The 21665-nt window shown below is 46.0% G+C and overlaps 2 protein-coding genes across 7 annotated transcripts in view; both read right to left on the minus strand.

The window, feature by feature from the left end:
* ITGB4 (integrin subunit beta 4) overlaps positions 1-4646 on the minus strand; it is a 69370-nt gene extending 64724 nt beyond the window's left edge. For 2 of the 6 annotated variants that reach the window (XM_075014158.1, XM_075014154.1), the window contains exon 1: positions 3276-3734. In XM_075014158.1, coding sequence (XP_074870259.1) covers positions 3276-3280 — 5 coding nt within the window. In that variant the 5' untranslated portion in view covers positions 3281-3734. The other 4 variants (XM_075014156.1, XM_075014157.1, XM_075014159.1 and 1 more) reach the window with 4 other exon arrangements.
* Positions 4647-16066: 11420 nt separating this feature from the next.
* SAP30BP (SAP30 binding protein) overlaps positions 16067-21665 on the minus strand; it is a 58291-nt gene continuing 52692 nt past the window's right edge. Inside the window, exons 8-11 of the mRNA XM_075014450.1 lie at positions 20978-21029; positions 20463-20521; positions 19032-19116; positions 16067-18073 (exon numbers count right to left, since the gene is read on the minus strand). Of these exons, the coding sequence (XP_074870551.1) occupies positions 17892-18073; positions 19032-19116; positions 20463-20521; positions 20978-21029 (378 nt within the window). The 3' untranslated portion in view covers positions 16067-17891. The remainder of the gene's footprint in view (positions 18074-19031; positions 19117-20462; positions 20522-20977; positions 21030-21665) is intronic.

Genomic DNA, 21665 nt, shown 5'->3' on the forward strand with positions numbered 1-21665 from the left:
TGGCTCTCTGCCCCCCAGAAGAGGTGGGGTCCAGGGCAGAAGGACATTCAGCCTGGGGACCCCTCCATGCTCCCTCTGAACTGCCTGTGGAGCGGTACGCATGCTCCATGGCATTTCAAAGGTGCCTGAAGCTGCAGCTGCTGGACCTGGGGACTTGGACCCCTTTGAAATGCTGGACCTGGACTGCGGGCAGGCCTAAGGATAGGCAGCAAAGGGTGGGACTAAATATCAGTTTTCCCTGTGGAGAGAAGTCAATGGCAGGGTCTTTGAATGATCTGTACCGAGATCAGTGCCATTCAAGCCATCTATAAACCATCTGGAAAAGAAGACATCACAGGGAGATGACAGTCTGCAGATGATACCAAATTACTAAAGACAGTGAAGTCCAAAGCTACTACCAAGAGTTACAAAGGGATGTCACAAAACTGGGGGTCACTGGGCAACAAAATGGCAGAGGAAATTTAATGTCGATAAGTGCACGGTGACGCAAATTGGAAAATAAAACCCCTACTCTACATACAAAATGGTGGGGTCTAAAGTAGCTGTTACCACTCGAGAGTGAGATCTTGGGGACGCTGTGGATAGTCTTTTGAAACCATCTGCTCAATGTGCAGCAGCAGTCCACAAAGCTGACAATGTTAGAACAATGAGATCAATATCAGTTGTACACCTTCAATGCTACGTACAATTTTGGATGCCTCATCGACAAAAAGTTGCCTTAGAATTGGGGGAAAAAAATAAAGAGAAGGGCAACAAAAATCATGTGGGGTACGGAACAGCTTCCATATGAGGAGAGATCAAGAAGATTGGGACTCGTCTGTTTAGAAAAAGAAATGACTAAAGAGGGCGGTATGATAGCAGCCTAAAAACCACGAACGGTGTGTAGAAAGTGAACAGAGAAAGTGTTAGTTATCTCTTTATATATCATGAAAACTAGGGGTCACCCAATTAGATGAATAGATATCAGATTTAGAACGAACACGTGGAAGTACTTCTTTACACAACACACAGTCAACCTGTGGAACTCCTTGCCAGAGGATATTTGGAATAACAAAATTATAACTGGGTTCAGAAAAGAATTAGGTAAGTTCATGGAGGATAAGTCCATCAACAGCTACTAGTCAAGATGGTCAGGGACACGACTCTGTGCTCCATATGTCCCTAAACCCCTGACTACCTGGGACTGCATGACAGAGGGCAGATCACTCAACAAGAGCCCTGTTCTGTTCATTCCCTTTGAAGCATCTGGCACAGGCCACTGCTGGAAGGCAAGACACTGGGGTACACGAACCATTGGCCACACTGAATCTGACCATTTTTATGTTTGCACACATGTGCCTAAGCAACAGGGCCAGTCAGAGACAGCACTTCAAACCAAAGCCAAACGGCCATTCCACTGGCACATGGCTCCAGCTGTAACTCTCCAGAAGGGTTGGTGTTTGACTGCTCAAAGAGCTGAAGGATGTGACACTGGCAATTTATCTTGGGTTTGTACAGCACCTAGCGCAACGTGTCCTACTCTGTGTTTAGACCTCTCAGGCACTGCCACAATACATACTAATAATGAAGGTGGACTAGCGTGGCTAGCGCTGGAGGCAGTCCCAGCAGCTGTGTCGACTCCCCTGCAGGCTGCAGAGCAATGGCAAGCTGCTCTTCGGCTGAAAGCACAGCAGGCTCAGTTTGAGCTGAGTCCATCCCTGGCCAGTAGGGCTGCAGGCAGGTGCAACCAAGTAACTGGAGATTAATTCCCCACCACCAACTGCTGCTTGCAGATAGTCTGCGCAAATTTACTAGGTCATGAGCTTCCATGGGTAAATCCCACTTTAACCCACGAGCTAATCAATGTGTTGGTCTCTGAGGTGCTGCAGGACTGCTTGTTACCAACAGCAATGTATTTTCGGCCCCAGGTGCAGAAACTCCCAAGACCAGGGCCCCTAACATGCCTGGCTCTCTACAAACACTGTACAAGACAGCCCCTTCCCCCAACAGCTTATAAACTAGTGCAAAACAGAGGGGTGAGTCCATGGCAAAGGGAACTGGAAGTCAAACTCATTAAGGGCCATCAAGTATTCAGAAGTGGGGAAACAACCTTAAATCCCTGCTGAGTGGGGTTGGATTCATACTAGAGTTGAGTGAAATGCTTTGTAGCTCATTAGCAACGTTGGGGATATTCTGTCTTCTCATATGCTAATATGCCACTGGGATGCAATGCCCCTGCCCACCTGGGCCAGTGTGGGGTGAATGCCTCTTGGAAAAACACACTCACTCCAGTGGTCCTCTTCCCCATCACTCTCCCACAAAGGGGCTTGGCAGCGCAAAGACTGTTTCACTGAGGTGAACATCTACAGTACACTGCAAACCTGATCAGCGCTGTTCCCAGGGGATTCGAATATAGGCCCATGCCCACCGAGCCCCATGCTTTTTCCCTGCTCCCGACCCCCAGATCCTTAACCCTCAGCTGCCCAACACACCGCTCACCCCCCGTCCTACCCTCCCTTGTCCCCTCTCTCACCCCCTGATACACACTCAATTCCTCTCCATTCTACCCCCTATGTACACCAGCTCCCTTATCCACCCGCTCCCAGCAGCATGAGCTATGCCAGATTTGTGGGCAAGAAGCAGAGTTCTATCTATCTGCAAGCCAGATGAGACCAAACTCCCTGATCCTGAATCTGAACCCAGACTTCATGGTTGGCTCCTTCTCTAATGGGCTCAACCCCAAATGTTGCATACAGATCCACACTTTGCAAAATGGCCCCTGGGCTTATAATTGGATAAACCCCACCTGCAGTTCTCAATACCTTGGGCCATCTTAATTCAAATTCCCTGCGTCCAGTTCTTGGCACAGTTGGTCTTTGCTTGGCTAGAAAAAGGTGGAATGAAAATAGCAAATCTTGGAAACTTGGGACAACTTGTGCTAATCCCAAAACTCAGACATTGTTGCTGGTCTCAGCGTGGGAGGAAAAACACAGCACAAGGTATCACTCCCCCTCCCCCACCACTAAAACTGCACAACTCTGCAAAACAAACCTGTCTGATCAGCCAGGGCCAATTCCACGCAGCACAAAAGAATGAAAAACAACCAAGTTCAAAAAAAAAAAACAAAAAAAAAAAAACACACGACATGTACAATAAACAATCCACCTCAGTCTGTCCTGTACCTACCTGTGAGAGGAGCCCTGAGCCTCATTTAATCGCTTCCCTTTGTTAATCAGTTGCAAAAAAATGAAAGCGAGCACCACACTAAAGAACACAGATAAATTAATTCCACAAACCTCATTAGTGCAGTGTCTGATTCAAAGTCCGAATCCTGTACAACAATGCAAACAGCAGCCACCCACACAGCAAGCCAAGAAATTCCTCTGACGGCAAAAGGGGAATTTCACTGCTTCGCCGCCACTTCCAAACGGAGCCTGTTTAATTGCTTTGATCCCCTCTCTCTCTTTTCCATTCAGGGTCCAAGCTGAAATCCTCAGGGAGGGCAGGTGGCTCCCGAACTTGACAAACCTTTGCAGGGCTCTCTGTCCACTCTAATCAAACACTGACTTCTCTTTCTCTGCAGCGTTACTATCTCTGCCTGTCTCTCACCAGGGGTGCCTGAGGAGTAGGAGAGAGGGGCAGAACAGTTACAGTGGGAGCCCTTTTCAGGTGAGAGCAGAAAGGGACAGTTTTATTCTAACGCAGGTAGAGGGGAAGGGGAGGTGCCCATGACTCAGTTTGGCATTCCTTCAACGACTGCACACCTGTACGGGCAGGAACGGTGAGGGCAGTGAAGCACATTCTGCCGCCTCCTCCCCAGCCACAAAAAGACACCCTCCCACAGGAAAAGGGCTGGGGCTGGAGCTGAGACACAGCCCAGCCCAGTTACACTGTGCAAACAAAGATTTGCAGAAGGAGTTGTTTGGGAAGGGTGTGGGGGGAGGCGGAAGGGGGTGTCTCAGCCTGTTTATTTCAGTGCAGCGCGTGCCACCCAGAGCTTAGTTTTGCAGCGCCCAGTAGCTGGTTGTCGGTTGTTTTGAATTCCCCCCGCTCCATAATCCCCTCTCTCTGCCAGGAACTTCCCTCCAGACTTCCTATGCTGGGCAAGCTGAGAATACCATAGAGCAGCTTTCGGGTCCCAGCAGCTGCCTGCAAGAAAGGTCAAGCAAGATCCAGCAACGACAACCAACAACCCTACCCTGTCCCTTTCCATGCCTGGCTGACACCAATGAAGGGCCAGCACCCTCTATTTACACCCTGAATGGGGGGAAACAAACAAACAAACAAACAAAAACACCCTCCGACCTCATCTGTGTTACCACTAGAATCAAACCTGGGTTCTCGGGTGCAACAGTGCCATGCAGTCATGTAACAGGGACTAACCCATATCCCTGACTACTGTAACTGGAAGGTGATTCTGGTCCTGGCTGCAGCTCCTGCTGGTTGCCTGATGGCGTAAAGTTCCCAGCTTCTCCCTAAACCTCACACTTCATTATTTCCCAGCCCAACTAATTTTGCATCTTCCAGCTACTGCATCATTTTTATCCCTCAGCCCAACTTCTGCAGCTCCAAGCGTTCTTCACCCTCTTTTCCCAGCCATGGGAGTCAGCTCCAATGGAGTCCTTCTTACCCAGTTTCCAGGCTGGTGGGGACAGCTCCAGAAACTCTTCGTTGCTCTCTCCCTCTCCTTCATAGGCCTTCCTTCCACAGCAGCCCTGACTGACTGCTCTTGTCCCAGAAGCAGGGAACCAAGGACGACAGATCGTACGGGTGGTTTCCTCTGGACAGGGCTGGAGTTTCTCTGACCAATGGTCTACTGGCTCCAGGAGGGACCAAAATTGCATTCCTTGTTGGAACTGGCTGTACGACCTGGGCTGAGCTGGCAGAACAAAGAGCGTGCGTGAAAATTTCCCTGCTGCCCCTTGTACCCCAGGGATTGCCACCAGCCTGAAGGAACAATGCAGAAAGTCCTGCTCAGCTCTGAAGTCTGCAGGTTGGAGCCTGCTCAGTCACCCTTTGGGGAGATGTAGCCTGTGGCAGCTGTATGGGGATGGAACATGTGTCGTGCGAGTGACAGCTTTGAAAAATAACACTGCCAGGCTCCAAGCATATGAAAACGGTGATGATCAGAAGCACCTAACTTGAGGGGAAGGGATAGCTCAGTGGTTTGAGTGCTAACCTGCTAAACCCAGGGTTGTGAGCTCCATCCTTGAGGGAGTAGTTTAGCACTATGGGGCAAATCAATTTTACAAAACACACACACAGGAAGAGTGCTTGGTCCAGGCAGGAGACTGGACTCGACCTCCTGAGGTCCCTTCCAGCTTTATGAGATGTATATCTCCATATGCATGTAACTAGGCCAAATGTGGGCAAATGTTCACTGGGATGGCAAAAGCTATATCCTTGCCAAAATTTCAAGGCACTGCTCCAGAATGGGGAGAGATGAAAGGTTCCCAGCAAAAGGGGTGTAAGAATTTAGCATTATCAGAACATTCATTTCCCTCACCTAAGGAAAGAGCTGAATCACTTCTACAGAAATTGCCTCCGACTAAAATATTTTGGCAGACAAAAAGACAGCATGGCAAATTTCTGACTGAATTCTAAAAGGTTGGCATAGTTATAAGCAACTGAAACAAAGGAGTTTTCCCATGGGAAGGGCTCACAAATTTAACTATAGGCCTCTCTACCGATGACAATGGATGCTCATGTGAGGAAGTCACTGATCTGATTTCCCAGGGGTTGGTGGCATGGCATAACGGTTTTCTATCATGGAGTGTCAAATGCAGTGGAAGATGGATTTTGTAGGTTCAGGAGTCATTTTAGTTTAGTTTAAATGTGTATTTCCCTATGGAATTAGCTGCTTTCCCTGTGTAATGATGGGGATCAGAATTTTAGCCTTCTGAACAGTTAATGGGATGTTCTTGCAAGATTCACAAAGGCCAAAATATCTCAACAAGAAAATCAACAACCTTACTACTACTACTACTACTACTACAACAATTATAAAAGTACTAATTACACACTCTTGATACTGCAGATCATTACACCTATTCATCATTCACACATCATCTGTTCTTTTTTGCCCAAATATCTACCAGTCTCCAATCATCTGTTTTTAAATGCCTTTTTTTTTTTTTTTTTTTTTTAAAAACAGACCAAGGGCAATTTTTTCAAATCAAAATCCCCCAGACCAAAATGCCCAAATCAGGTGATTAATCTGGTTTCCAATTTATTTGGTCTGCACTGCTACAATTACACAGCTTCCCATTAGGACATCTGGACCAGCCAACACACTAAGTAGAAGTACTTATGGCTATACCTGCCCCTACATTAACTGTTGGCCCTTAAGGCCTCTTTGATTTCCCACTTCAACAGCACTTAATCAGAGGAACTTAATCAGCCCCGACACTACGTATGCTGTTCTAAGACCGCAATCCAAATGTTTCGAAACTGCAACTAACTCCCTGAGTTCCCCAACACCAGCACTCGCTTACTACAGAAGACATGAGAGCCACCAGTCAGGTCAAAGCCACACAATCAAATAAAAATGAATGTACAGTAGACCCCCAACTTACAGGGGGGTTGTGTTCTTGCACAAACCCGCATAAGTCAAATTTCGCACAACTTGGGGGAGCCAGGAAACTGAACAGTGCAGCAGTGCTGGTCAGTTTCCCACCCCTCTCAGTGGCAGGGAGCTGGCACCTGGCGCCAGCTCTTCACCACTCAGAGTTGCGTTAACCCAAGATACGTGCAACTCGAGTGCACATGTCTTGTGGGCCTACTGTACACACCCTCTAATTTGATTGTAGGTCGTGATTCTGAAAGATAACTTACCCTCCGCACTGTGCTAAGAAACTGCTGGGATTTTGTGGTACCCAAATGAGCCAGGTGTTTGGCAGAATGAGGAGTCTCCAATGCTTCAATTCAATTTCACAAACCTTTATTCAACGAGCACAGAGGGAGAGCCCCTGGTACAAAATCAGCCCTCCCCTTGAGATTTTATAGCACATGGCAGTCACACAACATGAACCGTTAGCCAGTCATATCATGCTCCCACCATGCTTGTACTTTTCCACGCCACATGTTGAACTCAGCCTCCCGCGGGCCTCTTTCGAGAACGTTTCGGGGTGGGGGTGAGACAGCATTCTTCCCTATGCACAAACGTACGCTCCAATTCACATCTTGCATAAAAAGAACAAAGGCATGCCCTTCACATGTTAGTTATCAGTTATAATTATATAGCTAAAGAGCTTAGAAGGAAAGGAAGCCTCTCTCTCACTGCCACTCCTACATACATCAGAAACATTGGTCATCATTAAAATGCAGTTACCACTGCGGCGGGCAAACAGTGGTCACCTGGAGCAGAGGCACATGGCATAAGAACAGGAAAAGGAGAAACACTGGTCAAGGGCTGCAGCAGAAATTCTCACTTTAGCTGAAGGTCCAGTGGGACCATCAATCTCCATACACACCTGATCAGACCTTGGTTGTGTAGCATCTCATCTAACTGACTTGCAAAGAGAAAACCAGGGAGAAAGTGCATTGACCTAAAGAAAATGAGTCTGAACTTCAGCAGAGTGGATGCTGGGTGATTGTTCCTCCACATTCAAATGCGACAGCAGTAATGAGCTCCATAAGGCTGCTATGGAACCAGGAATGCTTAAGGGGCTCTGAGCACAGAAAGAGGCATGGAGGGGAGAGAATTTTATTTTAGGAATGTCCCTTCTTCCCTCACAAATTCTGCAGACCACTTGACTAGTTCTATTGCTTCATACCTTCTTCTTTGGACTCTGTGATGGGCTGTACCAACCACATATTGGCCAGCGGGTTGGGGCCAGGCTTACTGGGTGGAGAAGATCCCTCCCCTACAGCCTTGCTGGGCATGCTCCAGCTGCAACCCTAGTATAAAAGGCCAGAGAAGCTGGCCAGTTGGGGCTGGCCAGCAGGGGGAAGGAGTTCCTGTCCTAGTCTGAGGAACAGCAGCCTTGGAGAAACAGCAACTTGGGGAGCAAGCCTGCAGAGCAGCAGCAGTTGGAGGAGCAGCGCGATCCATCTGGACTGGGATAGGAAGCAGCCCAGGGCAGGGAGCCAGGAGGCTGCCCCGGTGAGCTCCTCATGATGCAGAGGGATTCCCCGCTGCGCTGCTGGTTGGGGGCACACCTCCACCAACAGGGCCCTGGGCTGTGGTCTGGGGCAGGAAGAGGTCCTCGGCCCCCCCAGCCTCTACCCCATGACCCAAGGAAGGGGGAGCACGAACAGCTACATTGGACTAGGGCTGCTGAAACTGGCCTGCTGTATTGGATTAGACCACTGAGCCAGACTGTGGGGTGTAAACCCCCCAGAGAGATGCAGGACGGGAGGCCACAGACTCAAGCAGGATTCGAGTACGAAATCTTCCTCTTGATATTTCAGTCCCTCTTCCATGCTGAGCTCACACGTGGCTGTCGTACCAAATAAAATAAATAAGACAGAAGATCATCAGGACCGCGCTTCCTGCTACAAACACCTCCTCACAGCAACTGCGCCGGACGAGGACGTGGCTGGAAGGCTGATGGAAACATCAGGTTCTAGTTCCCTGACAGGAGAGCAGTCTCAACAGGGGCTCTCAAGTGTGCCATGCGCTAGCACTTGCTATGAGCCTGCACTAGCTAGCTACGGGATGGGATTTCAGACCTCTTGCAGTGATGGGGCTGCTTTTGCATTCCCTTCCTGTGTGCTCCAGTTTAGAATACCTGTGAAGCAGAGATTTAAAATTGACAAAAGGCGCAGGGAGGTTTGTTCTCTGGAAGCCCCAACTTGCTTTACAGTGATCCCTGGTAGGATCCCTAAAGGGAGAGAGGCCTTGGGACTGCATATATAAGATTCAGAACGTCAAGTGGCATGAATCAAAGAATGCTGAGACTGCTTCTGCTTGCCAGAGTCCATCAGGTGCATGCAACCTGTTGCTGTATCTAAGTGCAGAGTGAAGTTCTGGATGTAGTGGGAGCAGGTTCTCATCCCTTTGGGATGTACCATACTGATCCTCCCTCAGCTGACTCACTGAACCTTTCAGGCCCGTGGGTCTGTTGACTTTGCCTCCAGATTTTCATTCCTCCCTAATGAACTAACATTCCTGTCTTTCACATTGCAGCCTGCATTGGAAGAGTCCAGAGAGATGCTCTTTGAACCTGAAGAAGCAGACTGAAGGTTCCATAAACAATCTGCAGAAGACACGCGATAAGGGGCTGAATCATCAAGAAAGTAATCCTTGCAGATCAGACAGCACCGAAAAGGAGAAAACACATTGTGACAGGGAAATGACTAATGGCCCAGAGACACACCTTTCCTACATGCTCTGATCAAACAGAAAACTATCAAGCAGTAGCCCGTGAGGGCTAGTTACCCAAAGGAATGATTATGTAGGCTCATTCAATTATATGGCTTCCACATCCTGGTGACTTTCACATTTGTTCAATTTAAAAATTTCCCATGCAGTGATACTTGATGGATGGTTACCAGTACTCAGAACTTCTAAGAAAAGGAAATCAGGAAGCCGTTCTTTGCCATTTTTTTAAAATGGGAAAGCAAACATGAGTTTATAGCACGCCATAGAGAAAAATAAAAATTTGGGAATTGTGTATTTGACAAATTCTGTGTTGTTTCCATTGTCCCTTGACACTCTTGGGCTGTGTCTACACTACAAACATCACTTCCCAGTAAGCAACTTCGAAGTAGAGCGTCTGTATACCCTACTTTGAAGTAGGGCACTACTCCATTCCTGGGAATGGAGTAAGGACTTCGAAGTTGGGCTCCCTACTTCAAAGGAAACTTCGAAGTACGGGAAAATGGGTGCAGCCCCTCCGCTGGCTACTTTGATGTAGTGCCGAACTTCAAAGTCAGCTTCCAAGTTAGTTCCTAGTGTAGACGCACCATTGGAGTAAAAGGAGAAAGAACAGTTCAGCACTTTACTGGACTCCAGAATACTAAAAGTTAGTTGTCTGCAATCCCAGGAGAGGGTAGAACGCTATGGTGTTGTAGTAGCTGCTGGCATAAAGGGAGCTACCAGAGAAAGACTGTTCATGTGGGGCCAAGTCCTCAGCTGGAATCATTGTCACATCATTGACTTCCCACCAAGAACCTCTCCCCAAGCAATGTCCGCACAGAGTGGTTTCAGTGTGGGAAGATACATGTCCTACAACCACTAGACTTGATGTTTCATGCCAAAGTAAGGGTAGCAGGATGGTAAGTTCTGTCAGCTGCAATAGAGGGGCTTGGTCAGGCAAACATGCACTAGAAGGAGGATGTGTCTTCTACATGCAACTGCAGAATGGGCAGAAACTGATGAAGTTTCTGATGAAGTGGCTCTAACATGGTTTCTAAAGAATGAAGCAGCATTGACATTGTTCATTAAGGGCACCTTCCTTCTGGAGATTTAACAGTTGTCCTTTTCAGCAAAATTAGGGCAGTCAAGCAATTAAAAAGTTTACTGTTTAACAGCACCATCAATCACAATTAAAGATCATTTAAATATTTTGAGGTTTTCTACATTTTCAAACGTTTTGATTTCAATGGCAACAGCTCAGTCTCACAGCACTTTCTTGCAGCTCTCATTGGCCAGAAACTGGCCAATGGGAGCTGCCTGAGCTGTGCTTGGGGCACAGGCAGCACGTCAAGTACTCCCCCCTGCCTCACAGGGCAACAATCAGGCAGAGCATACATGGCCTCCCCATAGCTGGCTACTTTGAGCAGCATGCGGAGGTGTGGAAGGCAGGAAGCCTGCCTGATAATCCTGCTGGGCTGCTGGCCAGGAGCTGCCTTGGTAAATGCCGCCCAGCTAACGCCTACAGCAGTCATCCCAGCTCATCCTCCTCCACAACTCCTCCTCCCCATCCTGCATCACTGACCCAGGTTGTAATTCAAACCCTCTGCACCCCTGCTCTTGAACCCATAACCCCTGAACTCTCATCCCCTGCCCCAGGTTGCAACCCAAATGCCTGCATCCCTTCTCCCACGTCACAATCCCCTCCCAGATCCGGCACCCGAATCCCTGCCCTAGATCACAAACCCACTCCTTCACTCAAACTCCCTGCCAGACCCCCACACCCTCCTGCACCCCAGTCCTCTGTACCAAGCTCCCTTCCGCACTTACCCTCCATCCCAGATCCCACATCTCTGCCATTGATAGTGATTGAAAGTGAGCGGCCCTCGACCACATACAACCTTCTTGGAGTGGCCCAACACCAAAGATTATTGCCAACTTTGTACTAGTACATGCTGGGATGGAGCGGTTGTAGTAAGGGTAAGGTACACAATGAGTCTAGCTTTCTTCCAGTGCTGGTCTAAACAAATGGGCTAAGGGAAAGTAAGATTTGTAGTATCAGAAGGAAGTGAGAAATTTCCTAGTGAAACCCAACGTGCTTCAGAAGCAACCAGCTCGGAGTAACTTGTTTACAGGTGAACACAAAAACATTAACCCAGACTCACCAGAAAACGTTCAACAAGTGAATGAAAATTAGAAGCTATCAGCCTCTGTGGTTCTTATTTAGAAGAAGTACCATGGTTCTTTAGAACAAAAAAGACCCTATTTAAAGAGGAACTGCAAGTTGCAAGGACAGGCAGCGGAAGAACCCCTGGGTCCAAGTTATAAGAAAGAAAATGCTGGGACTAACAACGCTGGTCCCAGTAGAGGGAAAGAGGGACCTTCCTGGGATCTCGCTGCTCATTTGCAATTTGTGGTGATTAACAAGTGATTTGTTGTTACATGTGTGTCTGGTGAGCCCCCTGGGAAATGCAGTGCTCTCCTGGAAGAGGGAGAGAGAAAAAGAGAGAGAGACAGACACTTCTGCCTCCCTCAGCTCACAAATCTGGAATACTTCATCCTATTTGCTGACCTTCTGGGCACCTGCAAGAGACATCTGTTTGATGGCGGGTGTGTGTTTAAGCAGAAAGCTGGGAACTCGCTTGTCCATCATGACACAGGAGTGGGGAAAAGTTTTTCTATGTGTCTGGCTGAATCCCTGTTGAGATGATTCCTCCAGTGCTGCTGGGATTTGAATCTATGATCAATGGCGGGCTTGTATATAAAATAGACAGCAGGACTGGCAGCAACAGGACAAAAGCCATAGCCTCGGGCTCCACCATTTTAGGATTTGCAAAAGCTGTCCAACCTGCTTAGGTTAGAGGCCACATTTAGAGAACACTAAATGAAGCCCAGAACAAAATCTCACACCCTTAGGGGGAAAAAAATATCTGATCCAGAAACAGAGAGGCACAGGTCTCTGAACAGCAAGCTGCAGCCTGCAAAGGCAGTCAAAAAGCAGCATGTATGGGCTTGGAGGCAGAAAATCTTCAAAAGGAAAGCTGACACAGCAGAGTCTGCTAGAGATGACTTCATTCACCTGATCTATCAAAGGGATAAAAAGTTCAGGGACTGGCCTGCCTGGGTATACCCATGGCCTTTGAACGCATGGCTTGGGCCAAGATAAACGCATGCAAACACAAGGAACAAGTGCTTAGAAGGCAAGGAGACTTGAAACCCATAGAATGAAGGAGCCACAGACGTTGAATGGTACTAAATATATGACCCAGAGAGGGAAGATGGGAGCAGAGGCTGACTTCATTGTCAGGGTACAGCAACAGTCTCCCGCTGGGAGACGGGGATGTGGAGCTGGGTGAGCCTTTTTACAAAAGCTGTAAATGATAGCTAACATAGCATTCAGGTGAAGAACCTTTTATCCTTAGGTAATCAGATCACATCAAACCAGTTTGGCTGCCACTGATAATATTGCCATTTAAATGGGATTGTGGAGGCCCGTGTGGGTGGAGTGGATTTGTTTCAGTCCAAGCTAGCTCCCTAGGGGACAGCACACATTATAAAAAGGCAGCTTCCTTTGCTGACAGCATGAGATGACAAAGATCAAATGGAACCAATATGGGCTCCCCTAGGTAGAGGGCATATAAAATGTTTTGGCAAGGAAGCTCGCATTATGGCTCCCTGTTAACAGGAATATTTCAACACAAAGTCACAGTACTGCAGGAGTAACACTGTTGTTACTGGCTACAGAGAGGTTTGTTACAAAGATTTTAACAGGATGTTAGTCCTGGAAAAATCATAAAAGGTTGAAATTCCAAATGCCCATTAATAGACAGAGATTATATTCAAGTGACAATTTAAAAAGACAGCTCCTGCTCATGGACAATCACTAGTTTTCCTTCAATTATATTAATGTACCGATGTATGGAGCGTCAGCTCAATGTGTGCTTCCACAGCCAGCGCTTAATACATCCATGTTGATTTCAGATTTAACACACTCATGCATATTAATATTGACAAATACAAAAAAGATTTGCAAAGCACAGTATGGCTGGAAGATGTTTTCTAGCCCACATGAACGGTACAAATGATGACTCTGCTGGGGGGCTTGGAATTATTACAGATCCTACAGGCAGAGAGGGGAAGCGGGAAAACAGGAAGAGGAAGGGTGGGGCAACCAGGAAGTCTCTCATGAGTAAGACGTTAACAAAAAAAAATAAAATAAATGATCAGCTAACTGTGTAGCAAGTGATTCACCTCCCAAATCTCTCAATAGTCACACTGGGTGACTGGGGTGTTTAAATGCTAGAGAGCAGGCTCAGTATAAGGAGAGGTCTGCTTCACACTGGCTTTGGCAACACCATAATCTCTTTCCAGCTTTCCACTGTAAGAGTTTCCTTTTCCTCCCATAAACCCTGTTTGCTGGTAGCTCCCCAGGAAGCATCTTTGTTTTACTTTTCCAAATAGCCACTAGCAAAAGAAGGTCTATGTATTTACGCACCGTCTAGTCGAGTTTTGAAAAAGAACAATTGTCTCTCTCTGCTTCAGTGATATGGGAAGGGGTGTTTATACAAACACACAAGAATGATGCTCCATTATCAGTTATTAGCTGTGTGACTTTGAACAAACTACTTTACTGAGAAGTGAGCTGCTTACATGTAAACTCATCTGAAAGGACAGAAGTAGTCCTTCTGGATTTCCACCACATCTGCTTCTGAGACAGCCACCTATATGGATAAAAATTAAAGCAGATCTACACTGCAATATAAGTCTTGTACTTATGTCACTCAACTGTCTTCACAGATCAAAAAACTAACATCTACAGCAGCATAAACTAATGCAAAACCTCCCTGGTTAGGGCCTATGCTGGACAGATGAAGCATCACCTCTAGTGTGAAGTACTGTGGAATACACTTTATGGAGGACATCAGGTGACATGAGATAGCTTAGATTGGCTAACAGTCCTACCCAATGCAAACAGGATTTGTCATTCATCAGGCACAGCGGGAGGCAGGGGGAAGTCACAAAATTATTAGAACTGCACAAAGTCATCTTTTCCATCACAACTGATGCTGATGTTGGGGCTTATTTGATGTTTTTTGAAGTTAAACCGAGCCGGGCTTTATCAAGTGGTCACACCTTCAGCGTTCTCATTACAAAAATTATAAACTGTACTAGGAAATAAATACACAAGCCACAGAAGCTGGTACCATCGCTAATTCTCTGGCATTACTGACAGCAATATTGCTTGTTCACATTCTCAGCTGCAAAATCTCGGCGCCTGCTCCTGGCAAACTCACTTCGAGGATGCCATTAGTTTCCTGAGCAATAGGCTCCCTTGTTTACCATACTCATCACCCTCGCATTTATGGGATTGCAAAGAACTGCACTAAAAATCGTTGGTGACGGAGCAGCATCTTTTGCACTACAGCAGACTGCTTAAATACAAAGCTTAAATACTCTGCAGAGTGGGAGCTCGAGGAAGCTGTACCACTGCATTTGCTTTGCTTCCAGCTTCGGCGATTCACTGTCAGCCACGCAGTCTGGCACAGTTAAAACTGCCAACATTCACACTGTGCATTTATACACAGACAGGCACCACCACACAAGATGAGGGAAAATGGCTTTAAGAGGCTGGGTCCACTACACGTAAAACCACCTCACCATCTATACTTTTCACCAACTCACAAACAGCATTTCTCATTGCGCTGAAGAAAGTAAATACACTCTGCACAACCTTTGAGCTTACCCCCTGCGTGGGGCTTGGCTTGATCAACAAGTAAGACCCAAAGCAGAAATTCCAGCCTAATCTTTTACTTAGATGAGGAATGCTCTCGAGGGCCTGTCTTAAACTCTAGGCCAGAGGTGTGCAAAGTGGGGGACAGATCCACCCCCCTCCCCAGGAAAGCACAAAATTTAGTAAGGGGGGGCGGCACGCAGCATAATCAGCTGCTGGCAAAATATGTCACTGTTTTCACGCCTGTGTAGTCACATACCAATTAATGAAGTTTTTTACATTCTACACACTTGTTTTCTGACATAAGAATGGCCATTACCGGGTCAGACCAAAGGTCCATCTAGCCCAGCATCCTGTCTGCCAACAGTGGCCACCGCCAGGTGCCCCAGAGGGGGTGGACCGAAGACAATGATCAAGCGACTTGTCTCCTGACATCCATCTCCAGCCTCTGACAAACAGAGGTCATGGACACCATTCCTACCCCTGGCTAACAGCCTTTTACGGAGCTAACCTCCATGAATTTATCTAGCTCTCCTCTGAACCCTCTTATAGCCCTCACCTTCACAGCCTCCTCTGGCAAGGAGTTCCACAGGTTGACTGTGCGCTGGGTGAAAAAGAACTCTCTTTGATTAGTATTAAACCTGGTGCCCATTAATTTCATTTGGTTTCATGACACATGCCAAAAGAGCTGTTTTCATATGAATGTAACCAAAATGTCCACTGGTTTGGATGACATTAGACAGGCTGGGGGTGGGGCTGCTAAATTGCAGGGATGAAAAGTGGGGCCCAATGTAAAAAGTTTGCTCACCCCTGGTCTAGGTAACCCTTACTCAGAGCCATTCCACCTCAAAGTGCACTTGACAGGCACCTGCCAGAGTTAATGAGAATCAAGCCAGCAGCTCTGTGCAGGGTTTTTAATATATTAATAGTGCCTCAATCCTACCAGTTCTCCCGTAGGCCCTGGAATTTTCCAGAAGGATAAAACTTGACATTTGGCAAAATGATTGCCTCTAAAGTATATCAAAGCAGAACAGACATGGGGGGGCAGAGGGAGGGAACAGATTTATTTTAGGCAAGCTACAACTTAGGAAAATAACCAGAAATCCGGGGGGTGGGAAATCACATTTTTGCTCATCTCTTAACCCCTCTCTCAATCCTGATTTACGCCTTAAAAAGACTGATCTAGGTAACAATTTTTACTTCAATACAATCTGGAATATTGAATCTGAAAGAAATCAGTGTTTATTATTGCAATTAGCAATCACATGCACTGAAATCTATCCTATAGGGACTGGTACAATAAACAATTCAGTAGTGATTTCTTCAAAACAATTATGGCAGTGTAAGTTATTTCATCCACCTACCCACATCAAATAGCATTTCACTGGTTTTCCAGAGGATTTCAGACAAGGTATTTTACCATATAATACCTACCTCCCAGTAAAGTACTTTGAGATCTATGCATGAAAAGGATTACAGAAAACACTTGTGTATTATTAAGGGCTCATTGCCAGTCAAATTAAGAAAAACTGAATCAAGTTTACAAAAAGCAGAATTTTAAGAACAATTGCGGGATCAAGTAATTCTAGAACATAGGTTTTACAATGGAAGAGCTGAAAAATCTTTATAAAGGAATATAAACACAAAGTATGCCCAGAAAATAGACTTGTTGGTTGATTGAGACCAAAGATGTTTCTGTGATTTCTTAATTCCAAGAGGATAAGTTTTAAAGTAAACACAGCCCTTCAGCACTTATCTGACCAGGTATCATAGCACCAAAAGTGAAAATAATTTTTCTTTGGTCAGAGAAATTCACATAAGATGATGCAAAAAGGACACAGAATTTTTTAAATTTTTCATTTTTATAATGAAGAATTTATAGTTACACAGGTAAGAAGGTTTGGCATTTCCCCACCCCCCCCACACACAATAAAATGTAAGTTAACAGAATCCTTTTCACTACAATGGAGCAAACAGCACTGCTGTGTGTGTTACACAGTGTAAGTCACCACATTATACCCAGATATCACAGGCTCCTACATTAGGCACATTTTCGTCTGATGATCTGGTATCTGTTTTGACTCCATGGTGACAAAAACTCACTGTAGCTGTCTCCAAATGCATATTCTGACTTCACACAATCCAGGTTCTACAACTGTGTGTGTGGAAGTTCTCCATCTCTGTAAGAGGCTAGAAAAACTTAACATTTCGTTATTTTATAGCCAAAAATTTCAACATTTTTGAACACCTGATTACTGAAGTAAGAGCTACCTGGATTGGCAGGTTACAGAGGTGAATAGCAACTGCAAGGAAACGAGTCTATTCATACACATAAATTATACACTCACATCTCAGGTATGCTTACACTCAAGGATGCTGATTAGCCTTCCATGCATTAACTCCCTTGAGGCAGTGTGTATGTGCATGAGGGAGACCAAGTCACAGGGCATCCACCTTTGAAGTGCGGCCTGAGGTGCAAGGGAATGACCAACATTTTCCCATTTATTTTTAAAATTCGTATTTCCAGCAGGGATAAGATCTTCTCAGCCATAATAATAATAATAACAATGAGCTTATGTTTACAAACACACCACTGTTCTTCAGCACACTACAGAGCGACTGGTTGTTTCAGCAGTGACATGGGATGGAGTAACTCCCTTCTACCAAGGTCAATCCTGTGTGCACGTACCTGATGTTCCTGCTTCCTCCACTTCCCTTAACGGGGCTAGGGAGGGGCACGTTGGGGTGGTGCTGTCTGTTTTCATGTCTTGCCATTTTGTACTGAGGGAATAAGAATGACATCTTTGTCCCCCCGCTTTCAAAAGGGCCATGCCACCAATGAGACTTCAGTCTGGAAGCCCAGGTCAAGTTTCACTGCACTGGTCACTGCTTTGCCTTTTTCACTATGGTGCCAACAGCAGAGATAACTGTGGTTTTTGAGCCGCTTGCGCTGGTGGTTACTGTGACAACAGCTGGCAACGTGGCAGTGGTGGTGAGGATGGTGGGCTGGGCTATGGTTGTTACTGGGATGGCGGAGTCCCACTTACTCTTTCTCTTCTGAGCGTCTGATTTGGAAAAATGAAAGAGACCAGTGTTAACAGTAATAGCCACATTAATGATCCCTCTCATCACCCCTCAAAGCACCACTGCCTGAGACAAGAGCAACTCCTCACCCCTACCTCAGGCAAGGGTGCATTAGCCAAGAAGTACTGAGCAGCAATCTACTACAACACGGAAGCCCAAAGGCAAGACTGAAGAATCTGCACTGTTCATACCCCGAACTTTTAGAAAAGTGACATGAGAGTCACTCGCTCCCCCCAGTACCAAAGCAGGTTTGGTTCTGACAGCAAACATGGCTCTCCCCATTCCATGAGCATGAGACCATGGGTACAGCACTGACTTGAGTCACTATGCAAAATTACATCAAGTTGTTCATCTCTTCTCTGAACTCCCTCCCTTGGGTTCTGGGGAAGAGACCCATTAGGAGACTTCTCATCTACGTATAACAAATTTCATTAACCCCAACACAAAGAAATCCCCCTCTTCGTGATGATACTGCCAAGTGTTCCGATCAGGGGAAACAGACCCGCATTGCCCAGTCCCAGATGACTAATACTGGTAATGGCCAGGCTACCAGCTCCTGGCAATCTGCTTTCTATTTACTGGTCTACACTACCACTACCTCGGTGTAGCTTACATCACTCAGAGATGGGACAGAGACATTCCTTGAGCAATGTAAGTTACACTGGCCTAAGTGTTGTCCACCTTGGTGCCACATCAGTGGGAGGTGCCCTCCGCCGACCCAGCTTCCGCCTCTTGTAAAGGTGAAACCTTTATGTCAAACAGGAGAGCATCACATGCACATCAGTGGGCAGCTGTGCCGATATTGCACCGTAGTGTAGACTAGCCCTTTGGGTCACGGGGAGGAAGAAGAAAGGAAACTTGTAGGGTCCCTGGGTCCCACGAGCGGCAGTTTTCACAATTATGTTGCAATTTAAGTTTAAGGTCATTACATGACGTTACCTCCAACGGCAGTGCTGACTGTTGTGGTCGTGGTGGATGAAGCATTTGTTGTTGTGCCCTTCTTAGTGCCAGTCACAAACTCAATCTAGGAAGGAAGATGGGGAGCAGGAAGAACAGACGTTAATATTTATGTCTTCTTCCTTTACTATAAAGTTAACTTTAAGATCCAGAATCTAGCCAGGTACGAGAGAGACAATGTAGGTGAGGTAATATTTTTTTTATTTAACTAACGTCTAATAAAATATTATCTCACCTACTTTGCCTCTCATACCCTGCAACCAAGACTGTTACAACACCTCAGAAAACAAAAACCACGTATTCTGCTATGCCTGTTGACAGTGTTATGCTGGAGAGAAAGGCTCATGGTCCTCAATCCAAATACTCTACAATGTATTGGTTACAACCATTATGAAGATTCTCCCTACGTAGACAGGCCAAAAAGTTAGCTACCATCCTTAGTGCACAGACCAGGACCAGGAACCTGGCCTGTACAGACACAATCATTTCTTCAATGAAAAACAGGCAGAAAAATAAAAGCTGTCCTAGAATGTAAGCCCCCATATGCATGGTTTACAGGAAGACCGCACCACAGAAGGAAACCTAGCAACCAGAGCCACAACTGCTCACAATAACATACCTATGAGTTTACAGCCATGGGAGATGAGGAGAATAGTCACAGGTGATTATTACTGTGCATAAAGCAAAACAAGAGGCAAGCTAAGATATGGTGATAGAAATTTGCTGCAAAAATGTATCTGCTGATAAAAAACATGAATTCTACAAATATGAAGTGGGATCTCATTAACTAATTCTTTGGTTATGATTTTCTAATGCTAGCCACTAATCCAAGTGCCTCACTGTTTGGTGTGGGTGATGTGAAGTTGTCCAGAGCTACAGAGTGTTTTAAATGCACTGACTCAATTTTCCAACAAGTCATGATATTCTCAGGCATTGAGTGGTTGATATAGGTCTAGATGCAGTTGTAAAGAGGTAATGAGAGAAAACAGGAACCAGGCCTGAGTTCGGTGTGATCTGCTGGGGTAATTAAGCTCTGCTAGTCTTTCACACTGTGTCTCTAGTCACACAGCCTAAAGACATGGTAGTTATTTACAGGAATATTGTTTATCCTGTATGTAAACTATTGGCTGCAGTTAAATTTGCTCTGATTTAAGAATATTGACAAAATTGGTTGGGACTCAAAGAGCAACAGCAATTATGCCTGGAGAGAAAATGACCTATACGGAAAGGCTAAATACTTAAATCTATACCATTTGGCAAAGAAATTACGATGCCAGAACTATCCAAAAATACCTAATGGTCAATACAAGGGCTAGTACATTCATGAACATGAAAACAATGGCATGAATTCCAGCAACGAATAATAAAGATTGGGAGACTGATTTCTAAATTCCATAATTCTTGATATATTACCTTTGTGCGTTCCTTCTTGGCCTTTTCCAATTTGTCCATTTCAATCTTCTGTGCTTTGGCTAAAAAGATTAAGAAAAGAAGTTACAAAAAGCAGATTTAGCAAAAGCAATAATTCTACCCCACAACAGTCCCTCTCCCACCGACCAATGAACAAGGCTCAGATACTGAAAACTATCGAATTAGCTATGAAATACCTTTCTGTCAAAGAAACACATTCTACTAATAGTATCTTCAGTCACTTCACAGCACCCAGAGCCTGCTTGCATTTCAGACCAACAAGTTTAAGCGAGGAGCTTTCCAAGCTAATGGAAACTCAGGAAGGTCTAGATCTACCTAGCTAAACTGGATGAGTGCTTTACCTGAAAGTGGCAAGCATGGTCTGACTTCCCGTTCATTCAGTAAGGGGATTTAGATAACACAGGGCTACTAACGGTCTAGCATGATTCAGAAGCAATGAAGGAATAAAAGCTGCAGGAGTGTCTGGAAAGAATTTAAACAAATATCCTTAAGATTACCTAGTGCCTCATAGTAGGAGTCTTCAGACCACCCATGAGGGTCAAACATGTCCTGAGAGAGAAAAAGTTCAGCATTATTTCAGTACTTGTTTGAATAGCAGGACATACAAAACACTTCAATGTTTTGCTCAGCATCAACCATATACTTCTATTACAGTACTAAAAGGAAGAGTGGGAAATCTTGTCCCTCTCCCGAATCCCAGTCAGCCATAAAAAGTTCATATGCAATGTCATTGTAGCTGTACTAGCCCCAGAGAATTGGAGAGACAAGATGAGTGAGATACCTTTCAAAGTTCCAACAGAAGTTACAGCAATAAAAGACAAGACATAAGCCAATAATCTATCACTCTTTTATGCCTGGGTCCCAAAACTATGAAGCACCCCACTCCACAGGGGTCACAGCAGGCACAAGCCAGCCACTCCATGGCAGGGATGGGAGTGGAAGCACCAGCCTCAGCACAGCTCTGCACCCACCTGGGAACCTGGCTGCCATTCCCTATAATGGCTCAGTGGTGTCTCTGCCCCTGACCTCAGCCTCACCTCAAACACTGGCTCCATTCTTGACCAGGGGCTGAGGTGGGGCTGGGAGCATTTCCACAGCTGTGTGTGGTGCTGGCTGCTCCTTCCCTGCCCCTAGCCTCGGTCCCTGGCCTCAGCCACGCCTGGCTCCAGAACTACTCCCAGCCTT

The sequence above is a fragment of the Carettochelys insculpta genome, chromosome 20, assembly GCF_033958435.1.
Source record: "Carettochelys insculpta isolate YL-2023 chromosome 20, ASM3395843v1, whole genome shotgun sequence".
NCBI classification, from domain to species: Eukaryota; Metazoa; Chordata; order Testudines; family Carettochelyidae; genus Carettochelys; species Carettochelys insculpta.